This window comes from Rissa tridactyla, chromosome 1, assembly GCF_028500815.1.
Source record: "Rissa tridactyla isolate bRisTri1 chromosome 1, bRisTri1.patW.cur.20221130, whole genome shotgun sequence".
Taxonomy (NCBI): domain Eukaryota; kingdom Metazoa; phylum Chordata; class Aves; order Charadriiformes; family Laridae; genus Rissa; species Rissa tridactyla.
In genome coordinates, this window is record NC_071466.1 from 48,620,150 (window position 1) to 48,638,177 (window position 18,028).

An 18,028-nucleotide genomic window follows, 5' to 3' on the forward strand; every position below is an offset into this window, starting at 1 on the left:
GGCAATTATGTCGTGGCTTTAGATGTTTACTCGTGTTTCTGTACTTAAAGGCACTCCTAGCAATAAGACGGATAAATACATTTGGTAGAATAATCTTTTTATTACTTGTAGTAAGTCTCCTTCGTGTTCCTTATCAACAAACCTGCCTTCATCGGATGTAATTGTCTGAAGCTAAGTTAACATAATTAAGCGTTAAAGACAAATTTGTCAGGTGATACAAGTTTCCTCTGCTCTGCTGAGTTTGTTGAAATTGAAATTTTATGCTAGCCTAAAACTTGTTTGCTCAGTAAAGCACTGAAACAAAGAAATTGATCCCTCCCAATTACTATATTCATTTTCATAGCTTTCTCCGAAGTCCTTATTTGTCTCAATTTTAAAAATGGCAAGAATGCAAATAATTCTAAGCAGGTGATTTTAAAAAACTTATCTTAAAAAGTCTGGACTATTTATTCTGCAAGCACTTCAAGAGAAAAAAATATGTTGCTCTTCTTTAAAGTCGGTAATTAGTAATGGGTACAGTAATCAGAATTTACATGAAAGGGAGAGGGTTTTTTTTTGTTAAAGATTTAGACTGCTGAAAGATTAGGGTTGTTTTTTCTTTTTTAAAAGCACACATTTACCAAACTGTCATTTTTGTCCTAGATGGATGATACCCAGAGATACAACGGAGAAGTAGAAAAAGCTAAAAGAACTCAAACTTTGTTCACTAGCAGTTCATTTTCACAACCAGACTCTGCACACCCTCTCTCCGCTGGTGCATTCAGAAGCAGAGGTGAGGAGGAGGAAAAAGAAGGTGTTCAGTCAACACCTCCTCCTAGTTTGGCATTACCTGTAAAATCCCAAGACCAAGATGCTGGAAGCAGTATTCTTAAACCAGAGTATTCCTCTCCTCCTGATTCTCTTTCACTTGCATCTCCTGCAGAAAATGTGAGTCTGCCAGAGCCTGAGGATTCAAAATCCCTGGTAAGTGTGGAAATAATATGATTACTTAGTGTAACTGAATGCTACAGCAGAGTAAAAGAAAAAAAATATATATCTAATGCAAGTATTTTTTGGTAGTAAGAAAACAGCTCGGAGAACTGCTATTTCCTTTAATTTAATTCAGGGGAAAGAGAATATTTGGAAAGAAAATAATCGCTGCATTTTTTACCTACCCTTTATATGTCCTGTCCTTAATTTGATTTCTTATTCTATTTCAAAATAGTTATTCTGAATATTGTTTGATGCTTGCGAATTTTTTGTTATTCTCCAGATTAGCACATTGCACGCACAATCACGTATGTCAGTTAGATGAATGATCTGAGCTGCTGTAGCATTCATTTGCACTCTTAAACTGGTGGTGGAAAATAAAGATCAGCTTTTCAAAAGCCATTCTTAAGCATTAGTATCATACTATTCCTTTTTTCACCTCTTGTGGCTTGAGCCCCACCCTTTTTTTTTTTTTTTAAATAGTTATTTACTTGAAATTAATCTAATTGTTCACATTAATGAATTTTAAAGAAAATCACCGTCTCTTTGTGTATGTGCTTATCCAGAAGTCGGGTCTTTCAGTGGTTTGTTTTTTATTTTTTTTTGGGGGGGTGAATACGTATTGTCAAGTGCTGTTTCCTCTAACTGATCACACGTTTCACATGTAAAAAATTAGCAACAATAGTTTTAATTGTCAATACCTTTCTGTGATATCAAATGATGCGGTTCATACCCTTTGACAGACTAGAAATGAATTCTTTGCATTCCTGATACTGCTGTAAAAGTTAATTATGCCAGTCACTTGGGTGAGGGACAATAAGACTCTGAATGCTGATTCATGAAATCACTTACCACACCAGCTTTTTATAAATTCGATCACTTTGAAACATTCTCCTTCCTAATCACTTGTGGAAAAGGAACACATTTCAGTTTAAATACTCCTGATACCCTTTGGCCATTGCAATGAAATTATAATTTTTTGAAATTCTGATTGTTGTATAAGGAAAGAGATTGTGATCGCTTCTTTTTTTTCCCTGTCTTGTAGCAAAAACAGGCAGAGGAATTGCTGTTCTAATCAGTGAAAACATAGATTAGATACGGGGGCTTTGTATCACTTCAAGTGAGCCAAATGAGAACAAAATGTACCAGGTCCATTTTTTTTTTTCCTGTCATTATTCACAAGATTATAAATTGTCCTTCCTGCAGATGAGTAATGTGGGGTTTTAAAATAAAAAGTTTAAAAAAATCTTCAAAAAAGCGCTTATGTTGTGCCTCCAACAAGCTATAACTTAAGGAATGCCAGTTCCTTTTGGCATGTTTGTAAATCATTGCCAGAGTTGAGAGATTGATACAGTTCACTAGTCATCAGGGCAATAACACCAGGTTTGTGGAGTGCTCAGTGCTTTGGAGGCAACCTGTCCAAATGATGAAGTTCAGTGTACGTAGTTAAATTACTCCTCTGACAAGAGGTAGGTTTGAAGAAGAGCGGGGTTAGGATGGTGGAAGTAAAAATGATAACGGGTATTTCCAGGAACAGACTCAAATTCAAAAGGTTTGTATATGCTCTAGCCCAGTGCGCTAACCTGTCTGTTAGTAGATTCCCTTTTCATGTCCTGTTACTTACCGAAGGACTTGGGTTCGATGGCAGCATTTGCAAACTAGTAGATGTGTTTTGCAGTAAGGACTTAATTTCTACCCTGGGCTGAAATGGGGAGTGTTTTGCCAGGAATGTTCCTCTAACACGAGGTGCAAACCTCAGGATGTTGCCTTGCAATGTTGTTGTCTTCTGCACTCAGCGCTCGGGTACTGCTAAAGCCTCCTCTGGCCGCATCCTGCCCGGAGACTCTGGATAACTCCAGCTGCTCCCTGCAGCTGCCAGGTGCATCCTACCAACATAGGAGCTTTGGGGAACTGGCTTATAAATTGGCTTCTACCCAGACTTCTAAATACTTGAAGTTAGGAAGGTGGATCCCGCCCTTCAGGAAAACTGGTTCTCTAGGCAACTAAAATGTAGGTGTACATTTCATAAACCAAATTTAGTACACAGGCGGGGGGTCTCCTCCATGCGCAGTGTTTGACAGAAAACATCTATAATGTCTTTTTCCCGTTTATAACAATGTCAGTTCCATGATAACAAAGTGAATAGCATGCCTTTGGGTATTTTAATTGCTTTTTAATGAGTTCACATTAAAATGTTAATATATGCAACACATGTTCATAATATAGTGCAAGCGTTACAAAATGTTTTCCCAGTCAAATATTTCTGTCGTTTAAAATGGTAATGTTAGGTTTTGATTCTGATTTTGAAAGCACCTTGGAAGTCCACTAGAATGGAAGATCTGGATTCTAGCTAATTCTGGGATTAGTTGTATTATCTAAGGTCTCCATTACAAAATCCATAGCAAGCGAGTAGTATTTCCCTGGAAATTAAAAAGATGATTCTTCACCCAAGTCAACCTAGTTGCAGCATTGAGCCTAAAGGAAACTGATGGTCCCCACTGTAGGATGTGCAAGAAAAAAATAAGATGAATTACTGTTATCTGGCTTTTTCACTTCTCTGTTTGACTGATGCGTTCTCTGGGGGCAGTGTGTTCCACAAATTCACAAGACTATCCATGAAGACCCATTTAGGGGTTTAGTTTCCTCAAATTTCTTACATTTTGTAGGATTGTGTTACGAAACATTGAAAATAAGAGAAATGCACAGCTAAATATATGTGTATAGAAAATATAAGTGTAAACTAAAAACCTACCTGCTTGAATAAAGAACAAATGAGTTAGTTAACTGACTTCAATACTGTGTCCTTTGTCTATGATGCTAATAATAGATGATTAAAGTGGACATTGTGAGCAGCCTCACTTATTTAGAGGATAAGCTTTCCCTCATTTAGATTCCTGTGATACCAGATACTGTAGTGTCATGTTTTATTTTTCAGGAACAGTACAGTGAAATGAGAATCAGTATAAACCAGAGACCTGGCCACGGTCGCAGCTTTGGGTTTACAACAAATTGGAGTTCTTCAGGGGCCTTTGTACAGACAATTGAAGAAGGTAAATGTGTATTAACTGCACAAATTTCTGTTCTTATGTTTAGTTTGGAGAGGCTTTAAAGTAAAGCATTTGCTGTTAAGAATGCTACAAATATTTAAAAAAAAAATCAAGTGGAGAATTGAAAAATCAATATTTACTTTGCTAATGTATTTCAGTGAATCCTCATCTCTTGAAACAGGTTAAATTCATAAATATCAAAAATGCATTTTCCTAACCAAAGACATTTCTATAACCACTGGAAAAGCATAAACATGATTACTCAAACATTCACCAAGCCCCTTACAGAACAATAGTAAGGGGTACATACAGACTTCTAATATCCAGATTGCTCCTTTCAGCTAAGTTTAAAAGATTTCACTCATATGGTTTGTAAACACATGCAGAGGAAACTTAGAAGTTAGTATTTTTATTTCAATTTTCCCTTTCTTAGTCAAGTTGAATTCTGGAGACAGTTAATATTTTTAAGCAGTTGCCGCTTCTAAATTGATTTCCAGTGCAGTTTTTCAGATGTGTTAATACTGAGGAAAAGTAGACGTTTTTGTGTTGAAATTAAACACAAAGTTTATTTCTCAGCTTTAGTAGTCTTCTGCAGAGAACAAGCTCAGTTTTCTTAATTAAAAAAAAATGCAGCAAAGCACAACAAAAAAACCCCAGCAAATCATGTGTAATGCTTGTTTTCTGAGCAGTGATCTTTCACGTTTCCAGTAATATTTGAGGAATATTGAATTGTGCCCTTTCTTCCAGCTAACACAAGATCATCCTGAGAAAGGAGAAATAACCTGAAACTTCTCATTTAGTTAGGCCTTCATTATACTTTCCAGAGTGGAAAAAATATCACTTAACAGCACTTATTGAGCAGCCTTGATTTTACTTAAGTTTTTTTTTTTTTTTTTTCATTTCAAATTCAATTTTTAAACCTCTCTTCACTATAGCTGGGTACTTCTCATAATTAGATTGTAACCATTAATATTAGCTTTGCATGAAGAATAACTTTCCATTTGCTTTCCCTGCTGCTAGGCTTCTGGTTTAATTTTGTTACTTGGAGGCAGAGGACTGTCTCCTCGCACTGCCAGCTGTAGATGAGATACCTGAGGGTAGCGAATGTTCCTGCTGGTCATTCACAAAGGTTCTCGTGGGCTCTATCCCCAGCTCTGTAGGCAAGGAGAAGAGGAAGGCCTTGTGGCTGTTATCTTGATTATGCTTTATGACCATTCTCGCAAGGAAGGGTGCAAAGTATAAAGATCGAATGGAGAATGGACTGTATGTTGGTATTCTTGTTTATAGCATGTGTCTTTTTTTTTTTTTTTTCAAGAACTGGCTCATGTTGTACCTTGACTCAAAAGCTGTAGCTTCCTTTGTAGTAAAGAAGGGTGAAAGAGATGGACAGCCTGTTGAAAGAGTAAGATGTGCTTTCAGCTGGGCCCTTCTGAATGTTGTTTCCTGTTTTTAAGGATAAGTCATAGGATAATTCAGGTTGGAAGGGACCTTGGAAGATCAACTGGAGCAAAACCCTGCTCAAAAAAAGTGTCAAGACTGAATTCAGACCAGGTTGCTGAGGGCCTTGCCCAGGTGGCTTTGAGACCCTCCAAGGGTAGAAACTGCACAGCCTCTCTAGGCATTGAATTATTATCCCCTCAGATAAAATTTTCCCCACATACCCAGTCAGACTGACCTTTGTCACAGTTTATAACCACTGTGCTGTGTTCTCCTGCCATGAATTTCAATAAAGAGCAGGCTTTCCCTTCTCAGTGACCTCCTAGTAGGTATTGGGGGGACTGCTGTTAGGGCCCCCTGCAGTCTCGTTTCTCCTGTCTGAAGAAGCCCATACCCATCAGCCTCTCCTCACAGGGCAAGCACTACAGCCCTGACCATCCCAGTGGCTTCCCATGAAACTTGCTCCAGTTTATTGATGCCTCTCTTCTAGTGGGACACCAAAACTGGACACAAGGTTGTTGATGTGGCACAACAAGTGCTGAGTGAACGGGATAGTCACTTCCCTTGATCTGCTGGTCATGCTAGTATTCATATAGCCCCATTACTGCCAGGGTCCCCCCAGCCCTGCTCACCAGCCCATCAGCCTGTACCATCACTGGGGTTAGTCCATCCCAGGAGCAGGACTCTGCATTTGCCCTTGTTGAATGTCGGGTTCCTGCTCTGAAGGGCAGCCCTGCCCTCCAGCGTATCAGCCACCTCTCCCTTTTGGCATGGTTTGCAAACTTGATGAGGGCGTGTTTCACCTCCTCCTCCTCCTGGTTATTGGTGAACACGTTAGAAAGGATAGGTCCCTGGATAACATCCCTGGGGAGCTCCACTTGTAACCAGCCTCCAGGCTGAGTATGAACCATTAACCGCTACCCATGGAGCCTGACAGCCCAGCCAGTTTTCCACCCGTCTGGTCATACTGCCCTGGAGACAATAGCATCCCAACTTTGATACCTGGATACTGTGGAAGCTCATGTCAGAAGCCTTACTAAAGCCAAGGTGGATGGTATCCACCACTCTCCCTTTACCCACAGATCTACTAATTTCATCATTTAAGTCAACCAGGTTGATCAAGGGTGATTTAGGCTTAGCAAATCTATGCCAACTGTTCCCAGTCAGCTTTTTCTCTTTTGTGAACCCAGAAATACCTTCCAGGAAGACTTTCTATGATTGCCTTGACATACTTGTAAACCTAACTAGCTAGATGATTTTCTTCAGGTTATCTTTTTACTACTTATAAAAGCCTTTGTGTTCTACATATGCTTTTCCTTCAAAAAATTGTTAAGAAAACTCCTTGGCAAGCAAAATTAACTTCTTACAAGTGTTTTCAGAAAGCTTAATAAGAGTTAAGCTTGTAACACATGTTTCAATGACACCCATTTACTATATACAAAAGAAGATCGTGCTCATTTTTAACAGGAACTTTCAACTTTTACCCTAAAAATTAGGTAAACAGAAAGCCTTTAAAGACATTAATCTAGACTACGTTCTGCCAGCTTCCTCAGTGTCATATAATCTTTATTGTTTCAGTCATTTCCCTTTCACCCACCCTATTTGCAATCGCTTTTTGAGATTATATTGATGTAGGAGCGCATATGTCTGTGCTCAAACACTTGCAGGCATGTAGGACAAAGTAAATTTGATCCACTTGCTTCAAGTTTTAATTTTTTTTGTGTGACTGAGCTAGCATTTTTCTGCTGTAATAACAACAGATGAGGATAGGTTAGAGCTAACTAAATCCCCTTCAGGGAAATCTATGAAAAACAGCAATACCTGTTTTATTCAATATAAAATAAATTCTTTATATAAAGAGGATATATAGGTATATAGAAATTATCAGTAAATACTGTTGTCTTGGAAGAACTAGACAGAAAAAGGCAAATGGCACCATAGAACTTTTGGGACCTGAATTGACAGCTAGTCTCTGTAGACTTCTCTGGAGGTGAATCAGAGCAGAAGCCCAATATAGGTGCCCTGGTTTGTGCTCTTGAGAAGCCCTTTTATTCACATACTGTAATGGCAGTAGAGGAAGAGCAGCTGGCAGTTATGTGCCAAAAATTGAGCAATAGAGTCTGCTGCTATTCATTCAAATTCGTATGGTCTGGATGTGTTTTTCTGTTGATGTTATAGGAGGAACCATGCAATCTGAAATCTCCTTCCTTTCCTAAAACCTGAATTGGTAACCCACGCTTTCCCTCGCGTGCTTACCATAACTGAGCTGAGGTACTGTTCTCACCTGGGTCTCATCCTAATCAAATTATCAAAGTAAAATGAACACCACCTTTTTTTGTTCCTAGGGCTCATTGTGTCACAACACAAAATGGAGAAATTATCAGTTCTGATGCCTTTCCTTAAGCCTAAGGCATTCCCTGTACCATAAGCATAAAGTACAGCCTGCATGCAGTCAAACTATATTGTACTAAAGATCTTAGATTTTGAAATCAAACACAATTCCAAAGGTTAAATGGTATTGTTGAAAATAGTAACTTCATTGATAGTATTTTCAATAGTAACCTTAATAGTACCTTCTATTAATAGCTTTGAAAATCCATTAATTCTTTAACATCACCATGAGGGTGGTGAGACACTGGAACAGGTTGCGCAGAGAGGTGGGTGGAAGCCCCATCCCTGGAAGATGGCAGGTGGGCTGGAACTAGATGATCTTTAAGGTCCCTTCCAACCCTAACAATTCTATGATTCTATGATCTTCCTTAATCTAAGGGGATGTGCACTTTTTCCAGTTTAATTATCACCCATGTTTTCTTCCTCCCAACAAAAATCCTACCTTTTCTTCTATAATATGGCTTAAAAGTAATTGGTGTGTTTTGAAAATTTTACTGGTAACTGCTAATGGAGTTTTTATTCCATACTTTAGGAAGAAAGCAGAAAATAGAATATGAAGCTATGCTCTTTAACATAGTAGCTAGTGTTGGTTTTTAGTGAACTATGGTGGATCACTGTTTGGTGCAGTATTAGGAAACATAACATTTCTTCATTTCTTAGCTTCCTGGGGCATCAGCAATATTAAAAGCTATTTGAATCCTTAGTGGATGATCGAGACTTCTAGCAGCATTTTACGAGTGAGTCAAAAGAAGGTCAGGATGAAACATACGGTCTCTAAATTCTTCTGTCATGCTTGTCCACATTCATTTCTGATAATGTAATATAGCGTTGGTCTTGGTATATTTTAAACACTTTCACTGTTTGCTTTGGAAAACACTTGAATTCAAATTTGTTTTATTTTATTAACGTGAGGATTTATTATGCAGTCTTTAACTACATTTTCACTCATCTCTTCCATTTTATATTGTGCTAAAGGAATAATTGTTAGTGGAAGAACCATTCAGGTGTAATTCATAAAATCTTACTTAGGCAAGTCTGAGTTTTTCAGCTCATCCGTTTTCTGAATTAAATAGGAAAAAGTTTATTAATTGGTCCTGTATACTCTCTGTCCTTAGGCGGGTGAGATCACTTGCCAATGTTTAGTAGTACGTAAAAAAGAGTATAAAGTGCAGCCTTTCTTGCAAAGTATCAGTAGAATTCAAAGTCCAAACTGCAATAAAATTTGCTCTTAATTGACAAAATAAGTAGGATCCAGAAAAGTCTAATGGGAGAGCACCAAGCAATATCTTAAGGCCGATTACCAGTCAATTGAGAGCTAACAAACTATTTTAGCAAAGCAATAAAGCAGCATGTTCTTGTCAGTAGAGCCCAGAAAATGTAAATAAGAAGACGAGAAACCCAGCTTCTACTGGAATTAACAAAGTGGAGGCTGTTTTTTTTGGCAAATAAGAGGATTACTCAAACATTGGCTGAATTTCAGCTAATGGTTGGCTACGGGCATTGTGGTGCTGACTCCCTCTCACTATCACAGGTTATAAAGGTGAGTTGGTGGAGGCAAGAGTGGGCCCAGAGGTTGTTTACTAAACGGGCTAGCCAGAATGTGAATGCTTGCAAGTTCAAATGTTCTTTGTTGTTTTCATAAGTTTCAAAGTGGAACACTTCTTTGATATTAGCTGATTTTACTGACCTTACATTGCAGCGTAGTAGATTTGGTTTTTTTTTTAAGACTTTCCAAATATCCACCAATAAGCATTTCTTTGAATGACTTCCCCTCTCCGCCGCCTCCCCCTAGTCACACTGTGGTAAAAACAGAATTGTGAATGGAGACATAATTGTATTTTTCTTCTGTTTTCTGCAGGCAGCCCTGCAGCACTTTGTCAGTTGCAAGTAGATGATGAGATCATTGCTATCAACGGCACAAAGGTTTCGCGTATGGACTATAGTCAGTGGGAAGAAGCCATCAGCAGAGCACTAGAAACTGGAAACCTGGTCATGGATGTCAGACGATATGGAAAGAATGGTGAGTTGTTTCGTCGGGCAGATACAGTATGCTCTGTAAGGCAAATAAGCTTTGTCTCTGCTGTACCTGACAGCTGAGAGTCCTTATTGCACTTACAGTAGTAATATGTATCTAAGCTAAGTAGTTTGCTAGCGTGTCTGTTGCATTTTAACACAACTTGGCTTTTTTTAACTACATGTGCTTTAGAAATGTCTTGACAAGCAAGTCTACAAAGCATTGAACTACTGACCTCTCTCTTGTTCTCTGGCCTGTTTCTGAGAGGATGCACAGGTAAAGACAGTGTGCAACCACCACACAAGGGAACGTAACATTTTCTTTCCTGCCATACCACAAAAATGAAGAGGGGCTAGTCTCTAGAGGATAATAATTTTTAGAGCCTGTCTTCCTTGATCAGTAGCTCCCTTTCCTCAGGGAAGGAGGATCTTGTATTCCTTTCTTCAGGGAGGGTTTCAGGTGGCATATGAGCTTGTGGGGGATGTAGCACCTTTGTGCTATGATTTTGGTCATTCACCCAAATATTGTGGTGCTGTAATCTCTCCAGGATGGTACTACCCATTCTGGCTAGTGAGGGTTTCCAGCCTGGCTGAAGGCCTTGTAACGTCTTTAGACTTGCCATGGGTTTAGTCAGGGTATCCTTTCAAAGTCCCCAAATAATTTTTCCAGAGTTGAAAGTGTGACCAATGACTTCCTTCACAGTATATATACAAAACATTATTTTAGTGGGAAGCTAGGTGGAACAAGTTATCAGCAAGTGGGGAAAAAAACAGTGACGTGAGAAAGAGACAAGAAAAAAATCACAACTTCTACAGGGCCTAGCACAAATGAAGAGTGAGATTTGTGGAGAAGAAACTCATTGAATAAGTTTTACGTAGTGGAAAGGGAGAAATGGCAGAGTCTGATAGAAGATTGTAATTTGCCTTTGCCTCATCAGTTTTGCTAGTTTAGTTTAGACTGCTTTTTTTTTTTTTTTGCCGTCTGTGCTTCCTGATGAGCATGGACATGAAAATGGCAATACCTGGATAGTGTATGAGTCAAAATGTACCTTGTGTGAGTAAAGGTGGAAGAATTTTCTCAATCCTTACTAATGCTAATGAAATAGTTTCCAATGAATACTAACTGCTCTGTAATGTTGAGCTGCTGTAGTTCATGTTAGCAAAACATCTGGTAAACTTTTACCTGGCTTATGACTAACACTTGCATTTTTGGGGAAGGCGGTCTGCTCATAAAAGCCCTTTTTACTGTCTTCACAAATTCCACCTGATTTGTGCGTCTCCCTCTTCTGTTATGTGCTTTTTTGTGTTATTTCAATGTGTTTTCACTAACTCTTGTTCTGTTCTTTGACATTACTGTCTACATTAATTTCTTGAACCTCCACATACCAAAAAGATTGGGGCACAGACCAGCCTTCCCTGCCACAAGTAAGGCATAAAATCCTCAATCTCACCAGTATGGCTACCAACATTATAGGTACACCTGAAAATAAATGGATTGATGCAACTTCTGGAGAACACGTTTCAAATGTTTCCACCGTATCAACAAAAAGAGATTTCTCCATCAGCCTTCGAAGTTCTGTGAGTATGATTTTTGAAGAGTTGTGGGATTTGAGGGGAGGAAGAAAGTAAAAATGTAATGCCTTCATAGGGGGAGGATGGAGAAAAGACCTTGGAAATCTTACTTTTACTACTATTGCTTAAGCATCTTATAGGGTATTGCAAATACAGAGATGTAGCCGTGTACTTATTAAAGTAAATAAGATGTTTTAAAGACTTGCTACTGTCCATTCATGAGTGGACACTGCTAAGTATTAAAATATTTGCAGCTTATGTTTTAACTAAAATGTATAGAGTGTTTAGTCTTTAGAAAAGACTTCTACCACCACTATTAGTGTAAATGAAAGTTGCAGCCCCAAGGAACAAGGGTATATGTGCTTTCAAATTACTTGCAAATAAGTCCTCTCTGACAGTGAGCTGAAATAGGGAGATCTCAGCTTCTGGCATTTTCTTGCAAACTAATGGTTTTTATTTCACCCACCAATTCACAGCTGGTTATTGATCCCCTCAAATGCCTTTAGTCATTTTATCATATGATGCACTCAGAAAGTTTTAGATAGTTTTGTATCTTTCTGTGGAAGGTGTTCTGAAACGTTTCATGATAATACAGTTCCTGTCAGGGGAGACATGTAATTGGATAAACTTCCACAAATTTAATGAACCTAAGCCCTTTATTTTGTATTTTTTTCAGGATACAGAACCAAAGCTGATAAATGGAATGCAAGGAGATCTTGTCTCTAGCGAGCAAAGAGGTAAACTGCCGTTGCTTTTCATCTGTTATTTGTGTGGGTTTGGAACAAGCATAGACACTAAACCTGTTATCATCGTGAGCTTTATACAGCGGGCGAAGCGAGACCTTAATGAACTGAAAGCTAGACAGGTATCACGGAGATCTAGTTGCATCCAAACTGGGTGTAGTTTGCTTCCACGACGTGCTAGGCAGTTGGAGAACTGACAACAAAGCAGTGACAACCCCCTCCGCGTCTCGGCATTAGTGGTTGTAAATTCACTGTGTGGTAGGGGTGAAAGAGAAGGAGAAGGCACACAATTTACTATAATTGACACTGCTTGATGTGGAGGCTGAGTCAGTATGAGTATCAATTTATTTCACTGCCCAGGAAGAGCGTAAAGAGTGTGCAATTATCATTATTATTATTTGTTTCCTATTTCAGTTATGAGGTTTCGGGGGTAGTGGTTGTTTTATTATTATTATTTTACTTTTATTCCTGGAGAACGATGTTGATGGTTCTGGTACGAATAATAATTACTTACGATGCTATTGAACAGTTATAGCCTTACTTGATGACAGTGAGAGAAACCAGGTACGTAGGCTTCCTAATGGAACAGTAATCCTTAAATGGGAACTTTGTGTTTCATTTTATCTCGAATGTGCATGGTGATTTATAAAACAGTTTCCCCAAGAGATCATTTGCCCTCTGGAGATGCCTTTCCGATGACTTTAAGTGATGATTAGGCTTCTCCATCCAATTTGGCATCTCAGTTGAAGTGGCTTAAATTAGACAGGGAGAAGCCGAGTCCAAGTTTGACACTTGTACTGTTGTTATAGTTGGACATTGTTAGCGATAAAATGAAATACTAATCAGGATATGATGTAACCTACTAAAAACTGTATTTGCTACTATGAAAGACTAGATTTCCTTTGTGTTTCAGGGGCTTCTTGTTTTTCTGAAGTGATGTTACTGTAGATTGGAGGTCTAACCAATGTTTGTTATCCAGTGGTGATAGTAGTTTAAAAACAAACAAACAAAGAGCACCTCATTGACTTGTTTGCATCTTTGTATTTTTCAAATAGCATCTGAACCTATTTCTTTGAAAAACTTAAAAAGACGGTCACAATTTTTTGAACAAGGTAAACCAAAGTGCTAACATTTCATGTACTTCCATGAAATTGTTCCTACTGCGCACTCTTTCTAACAAGTCTGGTGCTGGGTACTATACCTCTTCAGAGTTGTTTGTTGCTGTTACAACGAAGCAACATAATTAATTTCCCTTCTTTCCCCAGGGTCATCAGGTTATTCTTACAATTCATGGGTCTACCTTTGTGGTAATGGGTCTTTGTGTGTTCTCTTATATCTATAGCTGTTTAAATCTCTTCTATGTTGTTCATACCTTTTTTTTTTTCACTGGGTAGGAGTAAGGATAGCGCACTCTGTTCAGGTTTGCTACTACCTACAAAACAAGAATAACGTTGAATATTCCAGCAGAGGTTTATCACAAATCTCAGAGCTGTTGATAAAATACTTAACTCTGGATTTGAGTTTATGTTTAGTTGCAGCTCTGTGCTTTCATCTAAATTGGTGAAAAAAGGCAGCTGCTGGCTTTCCACTATGTGGTGATGTTGCAAGAACCCACGAAGACCAATATAAATTTTGAATTGAATATGTTAGCTTTTAAAGGCAAAAAATGAGGCACTCAATTTTGGTTTTGTAGGTTGCTTTTTGGTGTTTTGCATGTCACAACTCACATATTTCCACTAATGTTGTATGTCTAATGCTGTTGTCAGACTATGTATGCCTTGCTGTTTTGCTGTAGCCTGAAACAGTAAAATTCTGGCCCACTGGAAGGTCAGTGTGAATTTTGACAATGATTTTAGTGGAGCCAGGACTTCGCCTTCAGTGGTGATGGCTTCTGTTTTTTCCAGAAGCGATATGTGAAGTGCCACAGCATAAATCTGTGTTTGTGGTTCTGTTTGCTTTTAAATATTTCTGCTGCATTTCATCTGCAATATGGTGGTATTTTGTTGTTGGTTGTTTGGGGTTTTTTTGGGCGGTTTTTGGTTTTGTGGGTTTGTTTTGTTTTGTTTAAAGCTGGCTATGAAATTAGTTTTTTATTTTAATAAATATTATAGCAATATTGAAGTGTTTCACTTGTGCTTGAAGGGGAGGAGTGTACGCTCAGTACAGTTTTGCTCATTTAAAAGTTTTGACACCTTAGCTTTACAATGGTATGAAAGATTCTTCTTCCTAAACCTGTACAGGCCAGCATAAGCTGACAGAGGTGCTAGAAGAGGGGAGCAAAGATAGGTGCTGCCTATACCTCCCTTTAACATCTGGCGCAATTTTTTGTCTTATTTTGTCTGTTCGTCCTATTGTCACTGTGGCTCTTGCGATCTGATAATGAAGACAAAATTGCGCATATATAGATTGGACACCAGTCTGTGACTTACTAGATGTCTTTGTATCCTAAATTTGACACATTTCTCCACTTCATGTGGTGATACTTCAGAAAACTTTTTGCTTTTATGTGGTGTTTTTTTTTAACTGAAATTTGGACAAGTACACTAGCAACAAACAAAAATAGCGATGATGCTTTGGAAAGGATTATACTTAAATTTGTGATTCTCCACATTTTCTTGATTTTATTTTTTTAAAATATATTAGCATAATACACGTCTCTCTAATAATCATCTTGGCACAAGATAAGACCGAGCATGATAGCCTCAAACAGCATAAGGTTTGTGATGAATGGGGACAAGCTCACCAAATTCAAGTGTGCTTTTGGGACTAGGAAAGGAGGACAGTTGGAAGGGGAAAATACCTGGGTTTGTGGTAGAGAAGTTGCCTGTAGATGACTGTTGCTCTTAGTTCAGGTCAAGGGCAGTAGGTGAGTAGCTGCTCTACCCTGGAGCAGCGTTCTGGTTATTGGTCATGCTAAACAGTTGGGTTTCAGAATAATAATAATAATAGGAGAGGTGTAGCAAAGAACCTCTGTATTGCCACAGTGGGAGACGTACTGCTAATTCAAGCAATTGCTGGTGGCATTTGTAAGCATGTAAAGCTTTTAAACAATTGCACACGTTAGCTGAAAGCACCTAATGAATTCTGACCTCCAGTAGGTTCAGTAGGGCAAAATGCAAGCATGGCTTACTAAGGAAGCAAGAATTAGTCTGAAGCTCGGACTTTCCACATTTACACAAGACTTGCAGTAGTGAGTATGCATGGTTCGAATAACTTCTGGTTTTTGTTTTCCAAATCTCACAGGAGGCCCAGAGCCTGCAATGCCTGATGTAAGTACTATTTACAACCTAATAATTAATTGTATAATCCTGGTCTTTTCAAGAAGCCCGCTGCTTTCTGTTGCTTTTTATACTGCTTTAAAATTGTGATCAAATCTGGGAGTGCTGATTAATATTTTCTAACGTGGAATGGTTGCTTTCTGTCCCTTTAAAGAAAAGGCTAATTTAGGTCCTTGTCACTATAAAGCTGTAGTGTTTGTAATAGCTTTTATTTCTTATTAAAAAAGAAAAAAAAAGTTTTAAAATGCAGAGTGTTGGATACATGGAATAAGATAATATTATTTCATTTTTGTGCTACATTAGCTCCCAGTCCCATCCATTAGTGCTCCTAGTCGTCGGGTTTGGGATCAAGAGGAAGAAAGAAAACGACAGGAAAAATGGCAAAAGGAGCAGGACCGTTTATTGCAGGTATCTTCAGAATCATAGGCTGGGAATCCCTTGAGTGCAGCAACTCTTAGGGAAGAAAAGTAACATGTGACTCCTGCCACTCTTCCTACTGATGGCCTAAGAGGACTTTCAGATACGTTTGCTGGGCTGTGCAGTTACACACAATACCGATTGTTCAGCAAAAAGCGGAAAATGCATTAGTGAGCTTCATGACATCAAGCCCAGACTGAGTATTCAGTACAGCCAGAAGTGCTCAGTCATCACAAGGCTGGTATGCTCTTACTGGCAACAGAATTTAAAGGATAAACAAAGACCTAAGGGGCAGCAGTCTTCACTTTTCAATGAGTTTTATTCAACCCCGCCCCCCCAAGAAAATTGGCTCTAGAATGAGTTTTACCTTCAATTGGTGATACTGCCTTATATTCAGAGATGAAGAGCAGGCAGCCAGTGCCATGGTTAGATGCCTGCTAGCATCCTGTCGTTTAGCAGTCGGTGAATTAGGTGGAATCAACCTGGTTCCCAGGACCTCTGTGAGTCAGGAAGCTGAATCTACCAACACAAAACCACCTTGATAACCAGTTGGTAGAGGTGGAGGGAAGTGTTGCAGAGGGAAGGGGGAATGTTTGTCATCTCAGGGTAGCACAAAAATCAAGCGGACATCTCTGCACACCTCAGCTCAATGAAGCATAAGCCCGTTCAACTGCATTCAAGACGACACATCTCTGCAAATTAAATTCAAGTTAGTTATCTACAGTCTGGGCCAGAAGGGGCATCAGTGAACATCATTTACTCTGCACAAGCCCTTTTAATGACTTTGGTGCCTTCAACTGTGGTGTTAAAGTACAGCTTAGCAACTCTGTTGCTTTTTGGATGTTTTATCTTTTGTCATTCCTTTTAGCTTGCAAACTCTGCAAGGCAAGAGCTGTGCCTTCCTAAACATATTTGTGGTCTCTTGTTATGGTTTGGGTGCTCCATTTGATGCCTGAAGAGATGGCTTTAAAGAATGTAAACCTTGGCTCCCCTTTCCTGAGAGCAATCTCAGCCCTCTGCCATCATTTTTCTTTTCTTTGCTTCTCCTTTTTCGGTCCTGAAGTAGTAAATTTGGCCAGAGTAATAATGTTCTTTCTCTTCCTCACGATCCCAGTAATGAATTTTCAAATAACAGAGAAAGGAAGCAAAATGTTTTCTTCACTTATTTCCAACATCTTAGAAGGAATACTTTTGACATCATTAAATATTTTACTTTTCCCAAGACTTAAGTGGTGACTGACAAAACCACCAAAACATTTATCGTGTACCTTGAATAATGCCTTAAGACATTACATTGATTTCATACCAAATCCAGTCATAGGACCAATTTGGAGGTCCAGAAACTGTTTTTTGTTTAGGTAAGCTTCCAAAAGCCCAGGAGTTCTTGCTCAAACAAAATTACTGCCTCATATTTCACTAAGTGATCACTTTCTATTTACCGTATTAATGTGCCCAAATCCAAGTTAAATATAATCGCTCCATCTTTCAAGAAAATACCTTAGATAGCTGATTTTTGTTCAAATGAGAACTAAACTGTATGGGGAATATAACAGATGTGAAGCCAGTTGTTATGAGACTAAGCGTGTAATAAGCCTGGATTCTCCAAAATCAATTGCAGAACTCCTTTGGGTTGTATTTGAGCCAGGATTTCATTCACTTGTGGCAACCTAATGTCCTAGTGTAGCTCAAGCATGTGTTTACCATGCTGGTCTTAAAAAAACACATTAAATACCAGCAGTACCTTTTAAACCAAATAAAAAAAATACCATGTTTCTTATTTGCATGTTTAACTTCAATCTAACCTACAGGAGAAATATAAACGGGAACAAGAAAAACTAAGGGAAGAATGGCTACGAGCTAAGCAAGAAGCAGAAAAAGAGAGCTCCAAGTATTTTGATGAGGTAGGCTATGAATATGGCTTCACTTTTGATTGTTTAGTTTCTTAATGGCTTTTTTCCTTAATAGTAGATGCATGCAAGCAGGCAAATAACTTTTTTTTTTTGCTATGTCCTTTATCTTCTCATTTTTGAAAATTAATCATTTTCTATAACTTGGTAGAAAGAAGTTGCAAAAATGGTAGGGAAAGATTAAATGGGATGTTTTGAGACCTGTTGAATTTGACTTTTTTTCCTTATGGATTGGTTAGGTAACTAACACCAGA

General features: G+C 38.5%; 1 protein-coding gene across 16 annotated transcripts in view; it reads left to right on the forward strand.

Annotated features, from left to right (window-relative positions):
* The window catches only part of LMO7 (LIM domain 7), a 139,143-nt gene that overhangs the window by 105,841 nt on the left and 15,274 nt on the right, over positions 1 to 18,028 (forward strand). For 8 of the 16 annotated variants that reach the window (XM_054209079.1, XM_054209069.1, XM_054209090.1 and 5 more), the window contains 10 exons: positions 643 to 963; positions 3,905 to 4,019; positions 9,703 to 9,864; positions 11,251 to 11,435; positions 12,106 to 12,166; positions 13,228 to 13,284; positions 13,438 to 13,479; positions 15,416 to 15,441; positions 15,754 to 15,858; positions 17,676 to 17,768. In XM_054209079.1, the coding sequence (XP_054065054.1) occupies positions 643 to 963; positions 3,905 to 4,019; positions 9,703 to 9,864; positions 11,251 to 11,435; positions 12,106 to 12,166; positions 13,228 to 13,284; positions 13,438 to 13,479; positions 15,416 to 15,441; positions 15,754 to 15,858; positions 17,676 to 17,768 (1,167 nt within the window). The remainder of the gene's footprint in view (positions 1 to 642; positions 964 to 3,904; positions 4,020 to 9,702; positions 9,865 to 11,250; positions 11,436 to 12,105; positions 12,167 to 13,227; positions 13,285 to 13,437; positions 13,480 to 15,415; positions 15,442 to 15,753; positions 15,859 to 17,675; positions 17,769 to 18,028) is intronic. The other 8 variants (XM_054209100.1, XM_054209151.1, XM_054209161.1 and 5 more) reach the window with 5 other exon arrangements.